Below are 25,042 nucleotides of genomic sequence, written 5' to 3' on the forward strand. Positions count from 1 at the left end.
GGCCACGACACGACGCGAGTGTATGGGGGGAGATTGTAGGAGAGGCTAATCGTGATATATAGGTTGGCTTGATGTAAAGGTACGGTAAATCAGGCGAGATGGAGCCAAAGCCGAGGACGGAACTACTCTTGAGAGTTGTTAGAAGACAAGCGCTGTCATGTTCCGACTTGATTGCGTTGGTTGAATCGGAAGCGATCAACTGAGCAGGCTGAAGGTGGGGTTAGGCGGCAGTCGCAACAGGGCTCCAGGAAGCAGGCTTGCACCAGTTTGTGGATTGGAGCAAAAGGCACGATACTGTGTTGACAAGGCGATGCGATACCACAGAGCAATTGAATGTGGAGGAGGAAAGCAGTCGCCAGCGAGCAGGGGGGGAAAGCCACGAGAAGAAGAAGAAGTGGTCGTGGAGGGCGGCGGCGTTTGCGCGGCCTAGATGTGTTGGTCGTTTCTTTCGTCCAGCGCTTATGCTTTTCGCTGATTGTGTATTCGGACAGGTGCCGTGGGGAACAACTGGGTCAAGCAACAAGCAATAGATCAAACTTGTCTAGGTATGCGAGCATTAAGGTGCTGAGGTGATTCCGAAAGCAAAAGAGTTGCTTGCGGCGTTTCGCGGTGAGGCTGAGTTGAGGTCGGTGGCAGAGAAGTATAGCCAAGATGGAAAGAGTGACAGTCGAACGGTGGAAGAATGGGGGGTGCGAAGCGGGATATGCGATAGAGTATCCGCGGGTCTTGTGTAAAGAAGCTCGGGAATCAGGGGTATGCGAGGGGATGTACAAGACTCGATGAGATCATGCAGAGACAGTAGAACGAGGCGGAAGAGAGCCTAGGACCGGCGCATGGGTTGAATGTGGCAGAGTCGCGAGCCGGACGGGAGGCAGAGGAGGGGAGAAGGGGAGAAAAGAGTTGGTGAGACTTGTAAGAGAGAGGGAGAGGGAGAGATGATCTTGGGATGACGAGGGGAGGGATGGTTGGATAGGCGTAAGGTACGAGTACCCAGCGGGCTAACCTTGGAGAAGTAAGAGACGGTTGGGGGTGGGAATGCGATTGTGACAAGACAAGCGCGAGACAGGACGGAATTCAATCTCGAGGAGGGGCGGAAACCAATTAGAAGCCAGGTACCTGACCTACCTACCTTAGTTAATAAGGCAATTAGGCGGACATTTGCAGGTGGTGGTGGTGGTGGTGGTGCATGGCGAAGGTACGAAGGTGCGCCCCAGGGTCAATTGAAGCTCAAGATGGGAAGGGCTAAAAAGTACGGTACCTTTTTTTTTTTTTTTTTTTTTACCTTTGGTAAAGATAGAGTACCTATTTGCTCTATACTATCCGTACCTTGGGATGAGGTACCTTGGGTAATTTTCAACACGAGCAGAAATGGAAAGCGAGAGAAAGACTCAGGGAGAAGTGACACTATGGGAGCATGAGAGTTTCGGTACCTCGAGGTAGCTTTTCCCACTGCCCGCCAACCCACACACCCATTGAATTAGACTTGGGCAGTCTGCCTGGTGTCTCTCACTCTCCCGTCTCTCATCCAGGTTCAGCTGTCGCGTCCGGTCCGCCCTCGACGTTCAGGTTCCATTGTCTCAGTGAATAGGAAGCGTGTGGGCGGTACCTTAGCGGTAGCATGCCGGCCACTTGCGCAGCCCACCGAAGCGGGAATGCGCCACAACGCTGCCCTCTTGTCACCTAGGTTCTTTACCGATACTACGATGTCCTATGGCTACGGGGACGGAGGATTAAGGACGGACTACCTAGTGGCTGGGTACGGACAGCAACAACAAGGTAGAGATGGCATGCGGAATTGCTGCTCGTCTGTTCGCATCGTTGGTTCAGATTTGGTTCTCAAGTGTTCGGCCGAAATCTGGAGGAACCACGCCTTCTTGATCCCGAGACTCGGTTTGTACGGTCGAGAATCGCGATATTGTCAGATCAGGTACCTGACGTGCTGACCCAACTTGGAGGAGTCGTGATATATCGCTATCTTGCCATATTCTCATGCAAGAACCTTACAGGTTCGAGCAGGTATTCTCAGAATGCCTTGCCTTCCATTGGTAATGCTCCTGCTCCATGCTCCATGCTTCCTTCCCGCTCATATTCATGTCGACTGCGACTTCCTCATGGCTCATGCAGCAACGCTGCCCCGCTCCGTCATGTGGGGCATTTGGGAGACTCCGAGAACTGGAAGGAACGCTCACGTCTCTGAGTGGTTGATAGCTCAATACAGCGGTACATATCCCTTAGCCTCAGTACATGTACGAAGTACCTGTCCACAGGCGCACTCGCTCGTAGGGCGGAATGGGGGCCGGGAGCGAACCAGGAGCGAACCAGATGGCAAGGGACCTGAGACCACCACCCACACCCACGGCAAATCAAAGTATCGTCTTAATTCTTCCATTTGCGCGAGGCGTTCTTCTTTACTGTCGTTGGGCGCATTTCTCTCAGCCCCAGCCCGCAGGGCAGTTTTACCTCTCCACTGCAACTTTGCAACTGGAACTCCCGACCGACCGTCCTCGACCTCAGACTCAGAGTAACCTCGGACCTCACACACTCATCCCGTCACCCACTCCCCGTCTTACACTTGCGCCGCCGTATGAGCAGGGATCCAATACCTACATCCATCCCACCTCATGTCTGCCATCTGGCAGCCCACCACATCTTGTCGCACAGATGCAAGCTACTGTGGCTTACTTCTGTCCCTCCACTTAGGTCACGCTCTGCTCTTACGCTCAGCGTCCGTCGCTGCACCTCACAGTACCTTAGTAGATGGGTGGCTGGATTCTTGTCCCTGGGCTTGATAATGCCACAAGATGAGTGTCATCTCGACCTCGACACGACATTCGGTCATCGACCATCGATAAACCTTGGGTCAGCCTGTGTTCACCGAGAAGGCAGATTTCCACTTCCGGCCCTAGCTTCGTATGGTCCCTCTCACATTCTATCACCGATGCTGTCCGCCTAACACCTCATACCGACCACATACCAAACCCTTGAAAAGCGCTCGTCAGACTTACCGGCTTGCAGACGCTTGATGTCATCCGACGGCATGTGCTTCTCGCTGAAAAGCTGCGGTAACGTACGAATGCATGCCCTTGTGGCAGATGCTACGGATAGGCATCAGCCCCTAAACAGAGTGCCGCGAATATCGACAATTGTTTCCGCTTAAGGGTCGCTCATCCATATGGCAGCAGAAACGCTTTCAGCTCGGTCGCCATATCGCTCTCGCATTCAAGAGTCTAAAAAGCGAATAACCCCCATTATCCGCTCTGCACAGGGCACGAAATACTGGGGAAAGCGACATTGGCTAGTGGGGCCTAGCACCATTATGCACAGCCGCAGCCGCCGCGATGGAACTCGGATATTTCAGTCGAGTTGGGGATCCTGGGCGAAGCAGAAGCGCTGTGTTTTTGAGCTTGACCGCTAGCCTGGCGGTGCACTCCGCCAGTCGCCGCTCCAAACCCGCGGCATCAGGGTTGCGCAGCGCCATAAACATCCCCGACCCGTCCGTCCATATCGGCGACGCCTCGCGCGTTGCATTGAAATACCGGCGTTTTAATGCTCGCTTGTTGGTCTCCGTGTCTTATCTGCGGCTAATAATGATGCTCCCGCAGACCTTGATATGTATATTTATTCGTGCTCTCGGAGTGTGCCTCGAGTGAAGTCCCCATCTTCCGCCTGATCCGCGAATGGTGGGCAAGTCTCCATTAACGAGCGCCTTTCGTAAACGCGATCTCTCGGCGGTTAACTAGATTAATGCTCATCTATGAGGCATGTTCTATCGCGAAATAGACGCAGCGAATGTGTCGGTTCGACACGATGCCGAGTATGGAAAACTTTCGGCGACCTGGAACCATGAATGGACACCAAGACGCATGGATCATAATGCTAACGGATGACCTAGACTTGGACCAGACTTCTGTCAAGTCTCCCAGGTCCTGAGAACCTCTCGAGATCTCGACATAAGTGCTATACACAAAAGAGCATGTAACCAAACAATTTTTGCAACAAATCCTGGGTGCATATATCACGGTACCTAGCCAGCCATTCTGCGTCGGCGGAAGAAAGGATTCGAAGTGTAAGAAGGTACGATGAACGCATCTTCGGGGACGTCTTGGGGGCTTATCTAATCACTGCACCTGATCCACCTCGGCGACGTCGTCAACCACCACCAGCACCACCAAGAGCCATGGTGGAGATCACCTGCCCAGAAACTCTAAAGCACTACACTTCAGCTCTCGATCTATCTACCTTACTCTGTATCTCTATGGCGATGGAGCCATTTCAGCCCTGAATTTCGCCATTCGTTGACTTGACTATTCGGCTCCCGCCGCCTTCCAATTGGCTTCGTTTCTTCCAGTGAAGGAGCCGTACAGATACTACGCAGCTGCAAAAGCGGCTCAGTCGCAATCCAATACAGCTCATCGAGACTGCAACCTCGTAGATATCCTGACCCGGACTGCTCGGGGATCAGCATCGTAGTGAAAGAGCCTCTCAAACACTTATCATTACGATGTTTCAGGTTCGTATTCCCATCTCGAAAGAGAGCATCTTCTGCAATGCCACATCGAGGTCTACAGTCACCGATTTTTTTCGTAATGAACTACCGCAGCTCACCATCGCCTTTTCTCATCCTTACAGCCAAACCCCCAAGACCACCTTCACCTGCGCCTCCACCGCGCCCGTTCCGTAATCCTAACCGCCGAGGAGTGAGTCTCAACCTCCGTTCCTCTCAAAAACCTCTCCCATCATTGACAGTATTGACCCTTCCCTCCCCCCGCCAAAAAGACTCGTCGAGATCCGCGCCGCCCAACGAACCTTCGAAGGCGCCTACATGCGCACAGCCCTCTCCCAATTCTCCTTCGCCCTCATCATCCTCAAAATCTTCACCTCGGAATTCTACGCCATCGGCGCCTTGTTCGCCGTCTACGGCGCCGCCGTCATGCTCGTCGCCATTTTCCGCCGCCACGAGGGCAACCGCCAGTTCTTCACGAGTCCCAAGGTGGACGAGGGCAGCGGCGTCGCGAGCGGCGGCGTGGTGCGCAAGTTCCGCACGAGCGGGAACAGCGTCGCCATGCTTACCGTCTTGAGCCTTGCTGCGTATGTTACGCTTTTGGTGCTTACGTGGCAGCTTGTGCAGTGATGTGAGGGGTGAAAGGGGAAGGGGGAGTTGGGTGAGTAAGTAAGCTGGTCTGGGTTTTTGTGGTTTTTTTGTGATGGGAGGATGGAGTTTTGGTGGTTACGGCTGCTCGTATCTCTTCTGTCTATAAAATGTACGAGGTCGCGGTGATTTACTCTCATTAAATCATGTACCCTGAATCTCAGATTCCGATCTTAACCACTAATTAAATCATCAAGGTTCTCCAGAGTAGACCAAAGACAAAGTCAGGGCTTTCCGTGACCTCTCTGTCCTCTGTCATATACTCTCAGCCTAGATATCAGAAACTCAGCGCCATGCCAAACATCCGATGGTCCAGAATCGCAACACAGATGTGGGTGACGGGTATCAGCAATACCAACCATATTGTCACTACCAATGGATACCCATCAACGGTGATCAGGATGTCGAATCCTTGGAGAGGTCTAGTCTCAACAATTAGATACTCGTACGCCTCAGGCAGCCTGTAATTTTGTCAGGGAAATGGGATCTCCGTCTACAACGTCACTAGAGGAAGGGGATTGGAAGGTGTTTTTCAATTATGGGATCTTGATTTGAAGCAAGACAAAGGGGTACACATCACTGATGAAATGTCCGAAACTGGGTTCCCTGTCTCCATACGAAACAAATCGCGTCCAGTGAGAGTAATCCCATCCAAATTCAAACCTAAAGTTACTTGTTCACAGTGTATTTCAGTAAGCTAGACATGTCTCCTTGACCTATCATGCATCATGCGTTGGGACTCGCGGGCATGTGTACCTGAGTGAGTCCAATGTATTTTCCGCCTAGTCTCGACCTTTACCGAACTCAAGGCCGTCTTCCCATCGACTTGGCATTTGGGGTTCATCACCGAATACAAAACCATGGACTGCCTCTCAGGGTAGAAGGGCAAACAGGTAACAGCAACCCTCAGCGCGACCCCTCACTGCAAGAGCCCAACAGGGTTGTGAGCTTGATCTCACAAAGACAAGAAGAGAGCTTGATAGATCCAAAATTAAGTTCAAGAGGACCAGAGAAGAATGAACGGGCTCAATACCAAAATCTGGATTGAAGTATTCGCCATTTCCGAGGAAAGTTCTCGGAGGTTAGGGAATTCTATGTACTGACAAGACGCGCGCTCGAGAGAAAAGAAGGGCAAAGAAACCAAAACGGCTGTATGATAAGAATGTTGAACTGTGCATTGAAGGAGATTTGTTGAAGTGAAGAAGAGAAAACAGAAGAGGAAGCAACTAAAGGCGAGCAACAGGTAAGCGTCATGATGACGCCGGTGGTATAAAATGCGCGTGTCTCCAGACCCGACAAATGCGATCCCTCCCCTTTTTGTTTTCGAAGCCTGCCTCATCCACTTGCCGTCGCTTCTGTACTTCCCATAGCTCCTCAATGCTAGCTGCGAATATAAACACGAAAGGCAAAGGGAAGACTCTTCGTCCGACTGTACGGCGCTGCGGATCACCGCGCCCGGCCCGAATCTCCCGTCTCACGGTGCGTCCCCGAGACAAAAAGTGACCTCGTATTCCGCCTAGGTATAAGTAGGCTCCTCCCCCTCCCCGCTTGCTCGGCATCGACCATGCGCCTTGCGCTCGGGGCCCCGCAACATTCCTTCCGCGATGTGCTTGCATTTAAATCTGACGTCTGCCAGCAACACGTTTCGTGCGATCCCGGCGTTGCAGAGCCGTCATCGGCATGCCAGTGTCCCTTGATCCTCGCTTGAAAATGGGGCATATGGTTGCTGTTGCTTTTGAATCCCTCAAACCCCCATTGATTGCTTTCTGTCGTTTCTCGTTCCAGGGCGGTCAAGGCTACCGTTTGGAACATTTTTTCCGGTTTCGCATGAATTTGAACTACTCTCCTATCTTTTCTACTTAGCCTTATGTTTGCTTAGGGTATTTTATTTTTCTCGTTCTTCTCTCTTTTCTCGGCCATGGGCTCCGTCTCGTCCCCTTTATGCCGTGTGCCAATTTCGATGGAGTTTGAAGCAGAAGAAGGATGTTTGGAACCGGGGTTCTCAGGGCTTTCCGTTGATGATGTAGCAAGGTTGTGGCTAGGAAGTGCCTAGCTTCCGCTACTGTTGTCATAAGCTGTCCAAGTGTCGTATCCCTCGGATGGCCTAGGATAGCCGTAGGGGGGCTGCTGCTGCTGCTGCTGTTGCTGTGGCCAAGTACCGTAACCTGAAGGCGGGTTGGCACCTGCAGACATGGAAACAGTGTGCGGGTCCATAGTTGGGAAACTTGTCGCAATCGGGTTCGTGTACATGTCGGTCGTCATCGCCGCCGAAGACCTTCTGGGGAACTGCCGGCCCTGGTGTGACATCGTGGGGTACTGTGTAGGTATCTGTGTGCCTCTTGGGTATGCCATAGGGTTCCCTAATGTGAATGACGAATAGCCCATATTGTTTTGAGCATTGATGTCTGCGTTGCTCCAGCTGGCCGACGGTGGGGCTTGAGATGTATACGGCGAGAACGACGGAGACGGAGTAATCGGGGACTGTTCAGCGTAAGACTTCTTCGTTTCCTTCAAGTCACCTGACTTTGTTGCATAGTTGGAACTAACATCTGGTGATGCCCAGTTCGTGATTTGGGGATTCGCAAAATCGTAGGGCTGAGAAGACGCTGTAGTGCTCGAGACAGGCACTGTTCGCTTGTTAGCTATTTGACATGTCTCCGGGATGCGTGGAAACTGGCCTGTGGGGTCCTGACCAAGATTTACGGCTGCAGAAGTCTGGATAGTTGTCGGTAGTACGTTTTGTGACGAGGGCAGAACTCCTCCTTGACGGTGCTGATAGTGTTGGGATCCTTCTGGGGCTTGTCCAGGAAGTACAACGGGAGAAGACGATGCGGAAGCGGTGTTAGATCCCCCGCCAGGTCTCGATTGCGCTTTGGGTTTTGCTTCAGTCATTTGAGACGGCGCCTGGTCCACAGGGAAGAAGCTACAGTCCTTTTTCAGCCTGATGCAGTTCCTACATCGGCCATCACCTTGTACCTCTGACATTATGCACCGAATTTTCCGCCTGCGGCAATGTCCTTGACGTTGCTGCCGTCAGTACAAATTTAGAAGAGACTCGAGAGGACGGGCACAACACTTACCACAAGCTACCGAGGTCCGGTGATAGCCCAGCTTGTTCCTCTTCTTGTCCCCAGCTTGGCCAGACTGACTTGAATCAGAGATATTGGCCTGCCGCAGTCTGACATTAGGCTTGTTCATGGAGCGTTTCGATTTTCGACGACTCGCCTGTAAGATGGAATCTCTACGCTCCTGGTCTGTTGCCTCGTGGGTCCCCTGGTCCATCGATGCTTGGCCTGAGCCTGGTGCGTCGTAGCTAGGCGCGAAGCCAGAATTGGGGACCTCCATGTCGGAACCGAGGGGAAGAAAATGCGAAGGATATGGGTAAGACATGATGGAACCCTGCACTCCAAAGTCGGTGGCGTTGCAAAGTCGAATCCTTCTCGGGAAGTTAGGTCCATATAAAGGTCGGAGACCTTTACTGCTATACCCTTGATAAGCCTGTTGATGTCGAAGCGTCACACGATAGAGATGCGGAAAGGCGTTTCGAGGTGTTGGACCCTTTAGGCTGGCGATACAGTTTAGAATCCGGGCGTAACGTTGGTCGAGCCCTGCTGATGTTGGTCCGGAATGGAGGCTTCGTAGAAGCAATCAACGAAGATGCAGTGCGTTCTTGACGTTTGCCAACAGACACTTCTTCGAGGTGTCAACGAGGGGGCTACCCAAATGACGGGTCAAGATTTGCCGTTGATGTCGCGTTGGGTGCGGTACGGATAGAGCGCGGTTATGACCGATGCGGACACGGCACAAAGCGATGCCAGGGACGGACCAATCGAGATGATTTGAGTGGTCCAGCTAAGCTGCGAGTGCGGTAACGGCCAGGATGGTGTACCAAAGTCGGGAAGCTTTCTGAATGGGCTGCCGTCAAAATTGGGTCGGCTCCCCAAGTTTTTCCCGGTTCCGTGGGCTGATGATTACCACCCAAGTTGGGTAGGAAGGGGGTAGTCTAATAACAGCAACTGCAGACAGCGTATACCTGAATTCTCTGCGTTGGGATGCGTGTCATGCCGCTGTGGAAGTTTATATCGAGGGTATATTGGGTCGAGTCGGTTAATGGTGATGCTTGGGAGGTGTGACGTGGAGACAGAAAGACGAAGGTATCGAGCCTGAGAATGAGACCAAGACGCGGTCAGACAAGATTCAACCCTAAGTATGGTTTTGCATGATGTAAAGGCCAACCACGAAGGAGGAAAGAACGCACGAGGGAGAGATGACGAAAACATCCGAGAAAAGAAAAGAAAGGCACGTACCTTGCCAGTTAGAGGCTGCTGAACGATAGCGACTTGCTTCCTTGTTTCTCTGGGAAACCACCAGGACTACAACGGCAACAAGGGTGTCAACAACATGCTTTTGGTCTTGGGCATCCAGGTCAAGTTTTTGGAGTCGCGCCGTTATAGGGGAATGGGGCATCGATGGTGTGTACCTGATCTTTGGAGATGGTCGTCAAGGAGAAAACCGCCAATAGGCTTGCAATTCTAGACAGCAAATGCCTCTCGAGTATAAGGAACCCAGCCTTGGCTGTGTAATTCCCTCAACCTTGATATCCCAAATTTGAGTTCCTTCGGGGGCTCGCGAGTGTAAACAGGGTTTCTGGTTCACTATAGTAGTCGGTCAGAAGGTAGATGCAAGGCACCAACGGACAAGACGATTAAGGAGCAAATGGATAGAAACCAAGTAGCTTGTGGAGCATCAGGGAACCAGTCTCCAAGTGAATACACCAAAGGGGAAAGCACTCTGATGTTTACATACCTTGCTTGACGTGTGGCTGCATTCAGGTGCCCAAGTAGTACCACGCAGCTAGAACGTTGTGTTCGAATGCGAATGGACCGCGGCAGATGGATGTACCGTTCCAGCGCCACCAGATGAGAATCTCGGCTTATTAGTTGAATGTACGCGCTAACAGGAACGCTCTAGATGATTGATGGACGTTTGGTGACAACTGTACGTGGGGGCCAGGTAGCTTGTCTCAGCCAGCAGATAGAATGCTTCCGATTCGCCCGTCTGTTTACCGCTTCTTAAGACTCGTCTGATCGTAGGGCAGTCTCTCCGAGGCTGAGACGAAGACGTCGGGCCACGAGTTCGAGCCTGTGAGCCTTTGAGACTTTCGGAGCAGTCGTCGAGAGAGTGAGATGAGTTGCAAAGACTCGAGAGCTGAGTTGCTTAGGTGTGGAGCTAAGATGGTAGATGTGGCAGGTTTATAGAAAAGGGTTGTTGTAGCGATCTCAGTGGCGAGGGGCTCGCTGGAATCCTTCGGTCATTGGAGGAGGCCGGTGTGAGAATTTTCAAAAGAGTCCAGTCTTGTAGGGATGCAAAGCTGGTCAAATGGGGAAGACCCTGAAAACCTGGTTCTGGTCCCTTCCTGCTTCGGTCCACTCTGACATCGAATGATGATGCTCGGCCCTCTGCTTGCGTCTGCCGTGTGAGGATGGAAAGAGGATTGTAAATGAGGTCTCAGCCAGAGAGGTTGAACCAAACTCTAGACATAGAGAAGTGATTCAATAATGACAAGGGGAGAAGAACAAGGAGGTGCGGCGGGACGGCATGCAGTTGGCAAGAAGTTGAGGAAATTAGAGAATACAGCCAGAGGCCAAAGTCATCAGGCCGTTCTAATGACCCCAGAGTCTAGGCGAAAATGGAAAGTCAAGAAGAGCAAATGGGCTTTTGGATTCTGAAAAAGGTATCCTGAAACTGCTTCTCGAAAAGCGCTTGCCCAGAATAGTCTTTGTCCTTCTTCCCTTACCTTTCTGTGACGACCCTATACCATTGATCGTGTACCTAGATCGTTATTCGGACTTGATAAGCGCCGGGTAGTCTGGAGGCACTAGAATCAGCAGATGCTCTGCTTGTGATCTTCCCTCGACACTCCCTGGCACGATCCCTCGTCCGTGATGCGCACCGAGCAGACTCCCAAGCCAGACGGTGACCCTACAAAGGATATTGAGTAGCAAGCGCTGGGTACCCGGCGTCTCATCTAAGGCAGCGCAGCTGTCGATTGGCTGGTTGTCGTCACACTTCATCTCACCCCATCTCATATCCCATGCTCATCTTGCGAGCTCTTGGAGGGTGCTTGAACTGACCGGGGGCCACTCGCCGTCGAGTTGCCTCCAAGCGGCCCTTTCCTCCAACCCCTGCCCCATCAACGGGGATCTAGGAAGTGTGGGAGTGTGGATATGAAAAGCCTAGGCAGCCAGGGTGTGTTGGAGGGGTACGCAATTCCAGATGACAAGACAGAAGCCCAGATGCCATTCTCGAATCTTTTGCCGAAAATCAGGCACAGGAAGCACGCGGTCAGGTACTTCCGAGGGCTAAAAATTGGTGGGCATTGGCTTCTGATGAGGACATACCTCAATCGAAAGTGAACTGCTAAGAGACATGGCGAACTGTCTGACTGGTTTTGCTGCCAACCTGGAAAGTTGACCACTATACTTCGTACCCGTCTCGCTATAGGCGATAAGAGACTTATGGTCTTGACTCTCCAGTTTTTCCGAACGAATGCCTCATTCTACCGTATCCGCTTGTACCCCTGTTTGAGCCTGTCAGTTTTGCGGATCCTGGTGAAAGTAACGTCCAAGCACTGGTAGACTTGGGACGAAAGATGTGGGAGCTTGTCCCGCTACTTCCCTGCTCGCGCCATTGCGTCAAAGATTATCTTTAATCGTTGCTATCAGCCGTTGTTGTTCGCGAACTCCTCCACCTTGAAGTCTACAAGGAAGCTTATTGCTTCCAGACAGGTGCCGGACGTATCACCTGGTAGGTAATGCGAATTCTATCTGGTCACAACTTACAACAGTGCTTCCATGCCCTAGTCTCTCGCTCCATTGATGCCGCGGAGACTCCGCCGAAGATATCAGGGCCATGACACAGGAAGTTGAATACGTGCGATTCTCTGGGCAATCTACAATTCCTGGCCATACTGTCTGCAGGAATTGAAGGACCTCAAGGTTCGGGCGCTTCCGTCACTCGGTAGAGGCTATATGTGACTCAGTATTGTCTTGTCATCTACAATGCTAGACAGGCTGTGCCTAGTTGAGGAAAGATGGGTTACCGATGGCGGGTTGCAACCTCACCACGTTCGTGGCCCATGCGTCGTCTCCAGGAGCTAGGCCCGTGACCTTCCGTTGCCGTTGTCAGAAATCCCAAGAAAATCCCAAAGAAATCGTTATACGTAAGGTATCCGTAGAGTGCTCGTTGTGATTCAGGGGCAAGTCGCCAAGCGCGATGGAAACCAGTGGTCTGGACCATTAGACCCAGAAAGGCGCATATGGCAATGCGTCGCGCCCATCTTTGATGGATTGAACGACCCTTTCATCTCGCTTTTGCTCTTCATGCATGCTTTGACTTTGTCACCTCTGCAGCACTCGAAAAGGTTGCAGGGCTAGCGGCCCGCGGTGACACAGCTGCCGAGATGTTCCAGCTGCATGGGAAGTGCCTGAACCATCCCATGCCTCGACTCTCAATTGCGGGCGGCATCATCCGATCAAGCGACGCTACGTTGCTGCACGTAGGGCGGCGCGGCAAAGCAGAGCCTCGACCGACGGCCACTACCAGTACCGCTGCCACCACCACAACACTGGCTTCTCGGCGGGCGTGAGGAAAAGCCTCTCAAGTCCGGGACAGCGGACCAGAAAAGACGGCCTGAATCAGTTGAGTAATCTCGCGCAGGCTCAACTCGGAAGATTGTCATGACAACAACTCTGCGATTCGAGGTGTCGTAACAGCGAAGCGCTCGTGAGCAGGCCGCTACTTTACATTAATCCTGACGTGCCGCTTGACAGGCCAGAAAATCAATATTGGGTTATTGAATGATCCGCCAACGAGGTCACTTCTCGGGAGATGTGATTTCATCTGAGAGTTGGGACGAACTAGAGTTGACGATGGACGATGATCAAAGAGCATATTGCCCAAAGGTTCTATGTCCGCTTCCACCTTCACTTGCAGGACTTGATCTGGCATGATGCGCAGCCAGGATATGCCATCAAAAAAAAAGAAGCAGCCGCACTTGACGATGGTCTTCCCGAATTATGCTGTGGTGTTCCGCTGCACCCCGCATTTCCTTAGTTGTCGTTGTTGGCCCTGTCGCCGCAAGTCTCGGAGCATCGTCCCTTGAAAACCTTGCCGATCAAACCTGATCTGAATCATCCCAACGTCTTCGGAACTGACAGACATCAGACAACCGAGTCCCCTGGCACCCTGAACAGCAAAGGGACAGAAAAAAGCTCGGCCCGTTGTGTTGTGATTTTCTTCTTCCCCAACAAGCTCCACCCCTCTGTTAAGGAAGGTCTCTGATCTATCCAATTCTGGGATGGATCAATAGGGAGTGATCATGCGTGTCACAGTTCATGGTTGTCATGCGTCTTCTGCCTCGGCCTGCTCCCGAGGCCACGAGTATTGCGCTGTAGAGACTAGAGTTGACCCATAGGTGTCACGGTTTCCCCCGCGTCCAACAATACTCCTTCTGCTGCCCTCGAAGCCACGACTGGTTGCCTCGCTTGCTTAAGGACCTCGTGGAATGTAACACTCTTGGTCGCCTCTACCAGTCTGTCTGGCGTTCGGTCTCATTGTACCACACGACATGAGCATTGCCAGCTTGCCAGGCACGTGCCAGGCTGAGAACCTAGGTCACAGTTTGAGGTATCATTGTCTTGTAGAGATCGCCGGCCCAGCCAACCGACAGGGCTTAGGCAACCCGGCCCAGGACATATGGTCGTGCCTTTTCCGCACAAGGCATTCCTGAGCTCGAAGAGAGGCTTCTCTTTCGGTCCTAGCGTAGACGAGCTGAGCCGCTAGCTAACGGGATCCTAGTGTAGATGGGGAAAAGGACCGTATTGTGGTGGTGTATGTTCCGCCCACACCTCGCTCCTCAACTCCAGATTTGCGCAAAAAATGATCGACCCTCCAGCTATCCGGGGCGTCGTACATGCCACAAAGGGATCGCCGCAATCTGGCGCACTTCAGTTGAAGCCAGACTGGCGACACTGCCGTCGATCTCGCGACAGGGACCGGCGCTGGACAACGCGACTAGGATAGCGACACCATCTTTTGCTCGTCCAGATCTAGGGAATTCTGCGAGACAACCGTATGGATGGATCCCTGCCGTGTCAGACACTTTCAACTCCGAGTTTCCTGTTGTAGATCCCGAGGCTCCTCGCGATATTCGGCAGTGGACCTGTGGGTTTCGCTCCGCCCACTTGCCAATCTCTAGTCCTCCGGATAACCTCTTTCCTTGATGCAGGGAACCCGCCAACATACTCTGACTTCCGCAAACCCTGGCTCGGCACAAATACTCGCAGTGTTCCGGAGGTTCTGCTACAAGACCTAGGCAGGCCTGCATGGCGTGCGTCGACGTCACTCAAGAGTTTGATCTTCTCTCATCCTTGCCCTTCTTATGTCCGTTGTTGATCACTCCGGACATGTTAGTGGCAGTCAAGAGACGGTCGACCACGACTGGAAATTAGACTGTGATCCGCTTGTGGTCATGAGGCTGTAAAAGCGAGAAAGGTCAGCCGGGCTCCCAATTGTCCTGCTGGTTGAGTCATGGTTTGTTGACTGTCGGATCGCAGCTTTATCCGACTGGATATCAAAGTCAAATCCGGATGCTATGCTTCAGAAGTCCATAGGTGAGATATTCGGAGGGTCGGCGCCTTGCATCAGTCATGGCGCATCCAGAGCTGAGCACTTGTATACTGCTTCAGATGTGAGGTCGCCACCAACACCAGGCTATGCGAGGACCTTGGGACGCTTGCTTGAGACTCGTCAATGCCGGTTCCGAGGTCGGAGCAACCTTTCCGCACGTCGTATCTAGAACTCGAGGCGCGGTGGGGATAGGAGCATATAGGTACAGCCTGAATGTATGATGAGGCCAAACCGGTCAGGAATTTGACGTCCGTGTTGATGAGCGGTCGACGATCTGGTTAGACGCACCCCAAATGCAGCCGAGTATGCTCTTCAAGGTGTTCCACACTCACTTCGCTCTCGTAGTGTAGTTCTTTCAACTCCTGTAGGCGGTGTAGTTGATGGAGGTGATTTTAGATGATGATTAGGAGGGGGGGCGGGGGGGCTATGACAGTGGTAGAAGATGGCGAGCTCTAAGTTTGAGCAGAAGATGAACCTCAAGTAAGTAGCGAAGCAGCGCGGAATCTGTGACAAGCTTGGATAAGACAACAAGAGTACTGGACTCAGGAGGAGCCACCGTCGGCCAAAAGCAGGACCGTTTTCTTCTCTTCTTCTTCTTCTCCTGGAAGGATCGTAACGGAAGGCAAGATATCGCCACATGTGTAGGATATCTGCCCACGCCAACGTGTTGGGAACTTGGGATCAAACGGAAGGCACATCAAATGGAAGTAACGGCGGCTCGGGTTCGCTAGAGGCCTCCTGCTTCTCCTCCTTCGGATAGTCTCCCCGAAAGACGGGAAGTGAAGGTTTACACGGTTCTGAACCCTCCAAGGACAGGCGCCAGCAGAGAGACCGGCCACACACAAGACAGGAAGGCATGAACTGTCAGGTTCCTTCAAATTTCAGAAATCGCATGACACGTTCAGCCCCAACATATTCTTACTGCTTTGACACCTTCAGGCTATCATAGAAGTTGGCGTCGCCGAATCAAGCACAACATTGGAACCGATTCTAGAGTCTGGTGAATATTAACCCTCACCGGCGTATCAAACAACAGTTTCTGCTACTGTATCATACCGTACAGCTCTCCAGTAATAACCCGATGGAACGATAGATACAGATCTCGAGGTGAGTGTCCCTTTTTGATGATTTCCTCTGGGGCTCACGGAAGCCTATTATTCTCAACTAGCGTTCGACCGATACCAACGTATGCCATTATGGATACTATGCTCCCCTTGCAGGGCTCTGTGTCCCTTTCCGTCGCAACTCGTTCCCCTCTATCCTGGAAGAACGAGCCTTTTCGGAAAGTCGCCGAAAGGTTGATGGGCAAGGCTTGACCAGGCCCCTCGAGAAGAGACAAGAAACACAGCTTCAAGCCTCAATTTCAATCAAGCAGCCGTCCCAAGTTGGACGCTCCAAACTGCCTTGTCAAGAGAAGAAGGCCACTCCGCCGAGTATCTTCATAAAACCAACACGGCCCAGGATTCTCCGTACCAGACTGTCAAAGGCCGCGCTCTACGGCTTCCAATCGTGAGTTCATCTAGTAGCCTCCTCAAGACGCCCTACAAAGTCAAACTATGACACCCACGGGCAACATCAACGTTGGGCGTCGTAACGACGAAAATTGCAATGCTTCTCGGAAACTTCACAACCTCGCAGGACAGGTCCTTATCTGGGTCACAATAATGCGTTGTCGAAGCCCGGTAGCAATCATTTTATCCGTGTATCAACGTGCGAGTCACTGCGAGGGGCTGCTGTCCAATGTGGAGTCGAACCGGAAATCACGCGCAGAACTTCTCCTCGAGCGCATCAGTTCGCCGGTCACACTCGGCGAAAAGAAAGTATGAGGTGGGATCGTCCTACCTACTCAACAAGGCATGTGGGCTTGCGGGCGTACGAACGGGGACCGTTCTCCGTAACGTAAGTATGGACACACGGAGCAACTGGTGATCTCCGACCCGGACCGGTCGCTTGTAAGTCAAAGAGGACGAACTCTGAGGTTTTAACGGCGACCATCAATTTCTACAGCGTTATGACGTCGAGTCGACACGATTCTCCATGGTGCTGTTTACCCAAGCGAAAACCATAGGACCTCATTCAATGTAGAAAAATCCGATTCGCATACTCAGTTGCGGCAGACCGGCACCGATCGATTAGCCCCATATAACCCGGAACAGTGATGCCAACTACGGCCCCACCATCCCGCGCCGACGTCCCGGCACTGGCGCTTGGGGGGACGGAAGACCATCCAATGGTAGCACATGAAACCAGCCAGCAGCGGCCAAAGCACCGAAGAAATGGCACACGGCAACCGGGCGTATCCGTTCCACACGTTTACAATTTATCCAAAAGGTTTCCTCTGCCATTTGCCCTACCGATTTCCGAGCGAGAGTCACGTTCTGGCTCTGTCTTTGCTCAGAAAGATCAGGTGAAGAACCGTGGCTCCTTATCTAAGGGCAGTCAGTCTACTTCGAGGTGTCCCTCACAAACCGTAAACAAACTTCTCGCAACCGTAACTCCCACCCCATCAAGCTTTTGCAGCCACGGAAGACTGAAGGAGGGACGAAGGATGGCCAACACCTCTTCCTCTCGGAGCCCCTCCCCGCATCGACGTCAGTAAACCACCTACCAGCCAAACTCAGTTCCTCTGATCCAGTGCCGTCTCTCTTCCGTTACCTTCCCCCCCTCCACCAACTAGCTCTTCAGCCTCGGTTTCGTCAAATAAGCCGCCCTGTCATCGCCAAAGTCACAACCCAAAAAAGCCAAACAGGCCTACTCCCTGCTTGACCTGCTTGACCTGCTTGACCTGCTGTCTCTCAGAGTCCCACGGGCGACCCAAGCAACCGGCGCACCGGCAGAGGCTTTCCAAAAAGACACAGGCAACGATATCGCTGCTAGGGGAACATTCTCACACCCACCATAATCAGTAATCAAGACTGCAAAGGAGAAAGATATCCAATGGTAATTTGTCGCATTTCAGAATTTGACCTCGAACTTGCTGAAGCATGACATCGCCGATCGTGGTAGAAGATTCCTGGACATCATTAGCTTGACGTTTGCCTCGATCGAATAATGAATCGTCAGCCATGATCCCTTTCCCACTCCCCCTCCCGTCTGTGCTCCCACCGACTTTGCCCACGTTCATTTGCGCAAATGGATGGATGTCATGTCAGCCAAGCCTGCATGCGCGCATACGTTACCATTACAAGTTTAAGCTCATTACGGTCAGGCCCTAGGTGCATGTGTCATAAAACAAACGCCAAAGATAAGAAAAATCATGATGAGAGTCAAGAAACTTTTTAATTTCTGGGAAAACCACCCGCGTCTGGTAGGTCCTCCCTGGTATCATCTAATGCCCGCCCCATTTAAATAGAAGTATGTACAAGTGTTGTTGAAGAAACAGTATGGACCTTTGTCCGGTTGACTGGACGCCGGCCCTCTGTCGATTAGTGCGTGAAATACCAATTTTCCTCCCCTCTTCTATGGGCCTGCAGGAACGGTCTCGACGTGCTCTCTCGATTGTAGTGAAACTCAAAAAAACGCCGCTTTGTGATTTAAGGTTGATTGTAGGTGATGATGATGACTCGTTGAATTTCCGCAAACGGTGTTCAGACGTCAAGTCACGCCAAGCCTGCTCCCGCTCATAGCGCGAACAAGACAGCGGCGAAACCGGCCATCATGAGCGAGATGGAAGCGCCGCTTGTAGAGGCGGCACCGGGGAAAGGCACGATGGAGCTTGTCGGCGAAGAGGTGGCGGTAGGGGCGGCGCCGGTTCCGCTCATGGTCGCCGCAGTAGTGGTGGAGCAGTTGTCGTGCGAGTCAGGCTTGGTGATGAGCTTGAAGTTGGCGCAGCTGATGCGAGTCTTGTTGGCGAAGTGGAAGACGAAGCTGCGGTTACCGAAGAAGGAGCCGGGGCCCTCGACGATGGAGAGGTAAGGGTCGACGTAGGTCTTTTCGTAGTCGACGGCGACGGCGCCGTGCTTGCCGCTCAGGTCACCAACCTGGCACGTCTCGGGCTTGGAGCTATCGCATTTGGTGGCCTCGCCGCGGATGAAGGGATCGAGATGGGCGAGCGTCTTGGTGCAGTTGCCATCCTCGGGGACGGGGTCAACGTGGAGGTGGTAGGCTGGAGGGTGTTAGTCGCAACGAAAATAAGAAATGAAAATTGAGGGAATGAGCATACTGAAAGGACCGCCCTCCTTGGGAAGGTTCGAGAATCGGACCTTGAATTCGACACCCTTGCCATCGGGGGCAGTCACGGCGACGATGGAGCCCTGGACGTTGCCCTCAAGCGAGCCGGCCTTGTAGAAGGGCTTCTCGGGAAGGACAGCCTCGTAAACAACACCGGCCGGGTTGGAGACGATGGTGGCATCGCCAAGTTCCTGAGAGTCATGTTAGTACGCTTGAATCCTAGCATGTGAATTGAAGACGTGGTGACATACGCCAGTGGACTGGGAAGCGACACGGCCAACAGCCGCGGCGGCGATGATGGAGACGACGGAGAAGGACTTCATTTTGGCGGTGATAATCTTGTTGTAATATCCTAGGTTGCTGAGGGGCGGGATAAAACTGGTTGGAATGCGGCAAGCGATGATCAAGGGCGAGCTTGTGAAGTTGGGGGTTAAGTGAAGGGTAAGAGGGGTTGGGAGAGCTTCTTAAAAGAATGAGAGACCGTGGGGATGCCCAGACCAAGTGATGATCCAACTGGGGAGGTAGTGAGCGTAGGTTGGAATTGGAAAGCTAATAGAGATCTGCAAACGGCAAGAAGGTATTGGGTTGAGACTCTTTATGGCCCACACACACGCTCACTCACACGAGAGAGAGAGACTCGAGAGAGATGTGATGAGGATGGGACCAACGACAGCCCCCAATGCCACGGTAGCTTGGCACCCTACAGGCCGGTATGTATGCGGAATGCCAACGGCAGGGTGAATGACCGCACCCCGGCCGCGCTAGCTCCAGATTAATCAAAGAAAGGAACGAGAGTCGAGAGGAGGCCACAACATCGGATGCTTTGAGCCATCATGTATTTCGTACGACCAGGGGGGAAGAGGAGTGGAAGGGGATGTAGTGTAGAAACGGCAGCTAGCCGTCGGCGCATCTAGGCGAATGAGAAGAATGTTTCTCTCGCAAGGTACGTATCGAAGCTTTGCGCTGCCGGGGTGGACCTTGTGCGCCCTGTGCTACGAGAGAAGAGATGATGGAAGGGCAAGCTGCAATCTGCAAGCTGCAGGAGGGAGAGTCATAGGAGGAGGAGGGCCAGGGGTTGGGGGGAACGTCAAAGAGACAAGGCAGGCAGGTGAGTTCGCAGGCGGTAGGTAGAAGGGACCGTCTTGCTCTTTCGTGAGTCGTGACGGGCAAAGGAAAGTTCAACTCAATGACAAGGAGACTGGCCATTGCCTCAATAGCCGACGGAGTTTACCTTACTAGTATTGAGTAGAGTACGGATACTTCGGTACGGGAAGCGGAAGCGAACACAACCTCCTTCACTCTGAGTATTCGCAGTCAGGATGAATAGATGGTCAATAGCTACGAATTAAGTCCCTGTCCCACGCCTAGAGATCTCCATGACATGGTCGAGCCAAGCAAGCACCAACCTCGGGACTTTTGATAGTGTATCCGTAGCTGTAAGGGCCGGCAGGGGCTGCAAGGCGAGGAAAGGAAACACACAGAGAAGGGCCAGAATCCTGGTAGGCATCTTGCCCGATTTGGCATCTCGCTTGCTGGGATTTGGTGCGGGAACAGCGGAGGGTAAGACAGGCGGATGAGCTCGCGCCAGGAGCGACGGGAGGGATGGGCGCAAGGGAAGGGAAATCCATTAGCTGCCACTGGGCAGACGAGACTGGAGTAGCAACGCTGAACTCTGGGCCACCACATACATTGCATGGAACAAAAACAAATAGGCGGTTGGCGATGTCTGACTTTTGTTTTCCCATGCACTGCGCCACCTTGGAAACCCATCTCGCCCCTGCCAATCAGAAATAGATTGCGCGCTCCAAAGAAACGTGCCAACGGCGAATACAAACAAGTTCGGGGGCTTTTAGGGGCACGCAGCTCGCAGATGCGTACAGATACTTATGTTGCTGAACATGCAGATAGCCGCTCAAAGAGCAGGGCAAGGCTGACGAGTCGGTAGTCGTGGAAAGAGGGAAGCTCAAAGTTAGACAGAGAAGCAGTGTTACTACATGTCAGAATTCTGCCAAACAAATGACCAAGAGCATTGGTAGAAACAGAGGCTGAGGCAGAAACGGCGGCTATCTAGCCTCCTCTTGACGTACAGCTGTCCGTCTGCCTTGTTGTTGGTTTCAATGATGGAAATGAGCCTGCTCTACCACGAGCCTGGGGAGAGGTAGGCCTTGATTTATCCCAGGCACCAAAGAAATTGTCTTTTGGTACTTGCGTGTGACGGACTATGTTGGTGTTGAGTGGATATGATGCCCATGGTAACGATGATGGTCATGATGACATTGATGTTGGCGGGCTGAACATTAAGGTGGTGGAGGCGGAATTCCATGGGGGCCTCGCTTCAGGCCGCCATAAGCTGTGGGCCAGTGAACAGTCGGCCTTTCTCAGCGTGCCCGTTGAACAAGCACCTTGTCCCGTCATAGACATCCTGGCTTGCATCCCCGACCCAACCAACGTCCAGCTGAGGGGCTCCTGATGCGAGTTGTGAGTGACATCTGTGAGCTCGGATGCTCTACCAGTCGTCTTCTGCATCCAAGCGCGCTGTCTCCTTCGCTCAGATGAGTCCGTCACTTTACCCACTCACTCTTACCACATGGAATCCATTAGGCGCGTTTTGAAAGACAACGGCTTCTACGAGGTCCCGTATTCGACTGTCCGTCCCTTGACCTAGGACCTTGATCAAAACTGCTGCCAGCATGACAGGGGCTGATGAACGGCCCCCGCAGACTCAGACGCACTTTGGTGCCAGGCAGGAAATAGAATAATGGGCAGATGGTTGGGTTGGTGACTGGAAATTTGGGGGTAATTGCAGACTGCAGACACCGGAACCCTGACGATGAACATCACCCAAACATTGGCTCTCCGCTCCCAACACTGGTTTGCTTGGCTCAGAGCTGGCTTTCTTTTCTCCTGTGCCTCTCTCTCCCCTTCTAATATGTTTCAGCAAGCCCACCCCGGGCCCTTGCAGTTTGTTCAGCCCATTTGGACCAACACATCTACCAAAGACCAGCTCGGAATGTTTCTTTCAGGTAAGGCGAATGTCGGTAACGATATTTCCATGACCATCCGTGCCGCCTCCTTTCCAAGGCCATGAAGTTGGACTGTTTTGATAGACCCCATTCAATATCGCTCTGTGAAATTGGCTCGCAAACATGTTGATAAAGCCCTTTGGGCAGGGCTCAGGACTCAAGAGACTCACCTCAGGCAATTATCCATTGGCGAAGCGCAGACGTACCTCAAACCACCAAGGAGAAGAAGTCAGCAGGGCGCAAGTCGTGCGAGTGTGACACAGGAAGATGCTCCCCCAAACTTGCATCCATCCTCTATGTGCCCTCTCAATGTGCGTGCTGTGCCACCTTGCCTTGGCTTGCCTAGCCCCTCCAAATTGTTCCAATAAAGTGCTTGTAGCATGCTAATTATCGATGGACTCACCATGTTGCCCTGCCCACCCGTACTGGTTGGTTGACAAGTTTCAAGTTCCATTCCGAGCCGAAGAGCAGCGTTACTAGCGCTGACCGGCTGGGAAGATGCATGGTGGGTGGGAAGCTTTCGGCGCCAGTGCCTTGCAGATCGCTTGCGACTCTGCTAGTCTCGATTGATTGGCATTCCAACCCTGGCAAGGCTTCCCGATGCAGTCACCAGTCACCCACGTTGTAAGACAAGGTCTTATTGGCCCCCAGGCCCTTGACCACCTCTTCCAAAGGCTTATGAGCGCTGGCAGCCAAAGCGAGAGAGTCCGGTACAAAAATCCAGGGCAGTGTGGAGTGGGATTGTTCCGATACCCGGTCGTAGAGAACCACCAGAGATGCGCCAACCTTTGGTGGTGTTTCGAAAGGGTGCAGTTGTAAGCTGCAGAGCGTTCTCGCCGTGTGGAAAGGGTTTCCTCATTCGTAGCCAAGCTTGAGTCGAACATCACTCATAGGGTCGAATGACTCTCTCGATGACCTGAGCTCGTCTTCTCATCCTATCCTGTCAACCTCTTCTCGTCATGCAGCGGTGACGGCCATCGTCCCGTTTGCGCAATCGGCACCTCTGTGCCACTGTCGTCAGAACATTCGCTCTGCCGACATGACGAAAGATCAACGCTTGGTGTGGACGTCTGTATCCAAGGCACAGGATGAAGGACATGCTCTCCTTTGGGTCGTCTTCGGGGATGCACAAAGGACATGCCAAAGGTCTGTTCACCTATCCTAAAAGCTTGAGTGTACTGCGAGTGTTTCAAGAGAAACGAAATTTGGTGATACCCAAAAGTTTGGCGATATCGTATAGTTCTGTTCGGAGGTGGACCATCCGTCTGGGTCCAAAGTTGCTGTTTCAGCTTGTCATGTCACTGCCCAAGCGATGAACACATTGGCGGCCCTGCCGTTTGGCTGCTTTGCTAGCTTGATCCCAGACTGCCAGCAACAGATACCGCCCGGTCAACTTCTTATCAGGCGAACTGCTGCCCACTGGTCCTGTCAACACCAGTGACAAACGGCCGTCTCTTGGCATTCGATCTTTCGTGGTTTAAGCTTCTTCCATATCGATGCACCGTTTCTCCACTGCTAGATGGGCTAGAACCGTTCGGAATCTGAGCAGAGCCTCCACTTAGCAATAGATAGCACAGAACACCGTTCCCAAGGTGTCAGGTGACGGTTTAGCACGTCTAGCTCAGACTCGCCTCGGGCCTGATTCTTTGCACGCTAGACCTGGCGTCACCTTGTGCAGCTTCTCTTCATGGATTTTCCCCCTTGACCAACATGCGCTTGCAAATTCCGTCGTTATTTTCTCCAGTATCGTATTGCCCAAGGTCGGGGTAGAGGGAACGCGTTTCAGGCTTCAGGGTTCTGAGCAGACGAAACCATTGGGGGCCGACTTTGCCTATCGTGAAAGTCTATGTGGGACGGTAAGGACGGCCAGGTCGGATCCTTGCGACCAGGAACCTGAGGCGACTAACGGCTGTAGTCGCCGGCAGAGCTTCGTATTTTCCAAAACCATGGTTGATCGGGGATGGGTCTGCTGCGATCTCACGGGGACGATCCGATGCACTTCGAGATCCGGGAAGGACCACATCCGTCCAAATTCGGCGGGACGCGCAGATTTTCCTAAAGAGCCATTGCAGATTGACTGATGGTACATATCGATCTCGAATCTTAAGCTGCTTTAGTGTGAAAATGAGCATGTATCCGCCATATGGAATAGAATGATTGAGTTGCAGAACAGAGGTCCGGGCACAGACTTGCGAGCGGCCCCACCCGCGCCGAGGCGTGGCCGGGCGGTAAATTCGGCGGGTCTTTCTTCCGTCCTTGTGCGGCTAGTGAACGGCTGACTGATGTGTGGCTGGACTGGACAGTGGCTGTAACTTCAAGCCTGGTAAGTCAGGCAAGCTTATTGGACGTCACCGAACTGGTGTGGAGCTCGGCGAGATAGGTAGCAGCAACAGCCTCGACCTTCGCGATCACTGCCAACGACGCCGCCACACGCATCACGACCCAACGACTTCGCATTCGTGCTTCATCAGACATACAGCCAAGAAATCAGGCCTCCGCCACAAACCGCAAACATGAAGCCTGTCGTCAGTGCCATGCAAGCATGGCAATGGTACGCCCTCCCCCGATGCAGCATTCCCCTTGAGCCAAGCTTCCCAATACTAATTCGCCTTCATTCGATAGCACTGTCATCTCCGTTTTCGCGATCGTTATCCTCGGTGTTCTCGGCATTCTATTCAAGCAAAACCACCCCGAGCTCGTCGGTAGCGAGGAAGACCCCAAGGACGGCGGCGCTGTTGCGGGCACCATCTTCGTGTCTGTGATGATCTACATCGTACGTCACGCACCCTCCTCCTACACATATCGGCAACAAATGCACGCGCTTGTGGGGAACCAAGTTACTAACCGCCAACACTAGGGTTTCTTCGTTTTCTGCGGCTTCCAGGGCCTTCTCCACGTCCGGGAGAATAGACGAGGCGCGATCGCATTGTAATAATATGGAGAAGGGGGTTATTGGAATGTGCAGAGCATGGCATCAAAAACACATTATGGTTTTCCTGGCGTTTGGCAT

The 25,042-nt window shown here is 52.7% G+C and overlaps 6 protein-coding genes across 6 annotated transcripts; 3 read left to right on the forward strand and 3 right to left on the reverse strand.

The window, feature by feature from the left end:
* Positions 1-4,501: 4,501 nt before the first annotated feature.
* CPAR01_14672 (uncharacterized protein) lies at positions 4,502-5,131 on the forward strand (the record flags this gene model as incomplete). Its single annotated transcript, XM_060498922.1, has 2 exons — positions 4,502-4,677; positions 4,747-5,131. The coding sequence occupies 2 exons, from the start codon at positions 4,502-4,504 to the stop codon at positions 5,129-5,131; spliced, it is 561 nt and encodes a 186-aa protein (XP_060342385.1).
* A 2,067-nt stretch (positions 5,132-7,198) lies between these two features.
* On the reverse strand, positions 7,199-8,494 carry CPAR01_14673 (uncharacterized protein; the record flags this gene model as incomplete). The annotated part of the gene is made up of 3 exons (XM_060498923.1): positions 7,199-8,072; positions 8,119-8,176; positions 8,230-8,494. The coding sequence occupies 3 exons, from the start codon at positions 8,492-8,494 to the stop codon at positions 7,199-7,201; spliced, it is 1,197 nt and encodes a 398-aa protein (XP_060342386.1).
* Positions 8,495-13,493: 4,999 nt separating this feature from the next.
* Positions 13,494-14,537, reverse strand: CPAR01_14674 (uncharacterized protein; the record flags this gene model as incomplete). The annotated part of the gene is made up of 3 exons (XM_060498924.1): positions 13,494-13,608; positions 13,741-13,820; positions 14,124-14,537. 3 exons carry the CDS (start codon positions 14,535-14,537, stop codon positions 13,494-13,496), a joined length of 609 nt encoding a protein of 202 aa, XP_060342387.1.
* A 1,426-nt stretch (positions 14,538-15,963) lies between these two features.
* Positions 15,964-16,155, forward strand: CPAR01_14675 (uncharacterized protein; the record flags this gene model as incomplete). Its single annotated transcript, XM_060498925.1, has 1 exon — positions 15,964-16,155. One exon carries the CDS (start codon positions 15,964-15,966, stop codon positions 16,153-16,155), a length of 192 nt encoding a protein of 63 aa, XP_060342388.1.
* A 2,304-nt stretch (positions 16,156-18,459) lies between these two features.
* Positions 18,460-19,332, reverse strand: CPAR01_14676 (superoxide dismutase; the record flags this gene model as incomplete). Its single annotated transcript, XM_060498926.1, has 3 exons — positions 18,460-18,944; positions 19,002-19,200; positions 19,261-19,332. The coding sequence occupies 3 exons, from the start codon at positions 19,330-19,332 to the stop codon at positions 18,460-18,462; spliced, it is 756 nt and encodes a 251-aa protein (XP_060342389.1).
* Positions 19,333-24,545: 5,213 nt separating this feature from the next.
* Positions 24,546-24,964, forward strand: CPAR01_14677 (uncharacterized protein; the record flags this gene model as incomplete). The annotated part of the gene is made up of 3 exons (XM_060498927.1): positions 24,546-24,583; positions 24,655-24,805; positions 24,890-24,964. The coding sequence occupies 3 exons, from the start codon at positions 24,546-24,548 to the stop codon at positions 24,962-24,964; spliced, it is 264 nt and encodes an 87-aa protein (XP_060342390.1).
* Between the last annotated feature and the right edge of the window lie 78 nt (positions 24,965-25,042).

This window comes from Colletotrichum paranaense, assembly GCF_030867605.1.
Source record: "Colletotrichum paranaense strain IMI 384185 chromosome Unknown Scaffold_16.1, whole genome shotgun sequence".
In the NCBI taxonomy this organism is placed as follows: Eukaryota; Fungi; Ascomycota; class Sordariomycetes; order Glomerellales; family Glomerellaceae; genus Colletotrichum; species Colletotrichum paranaense.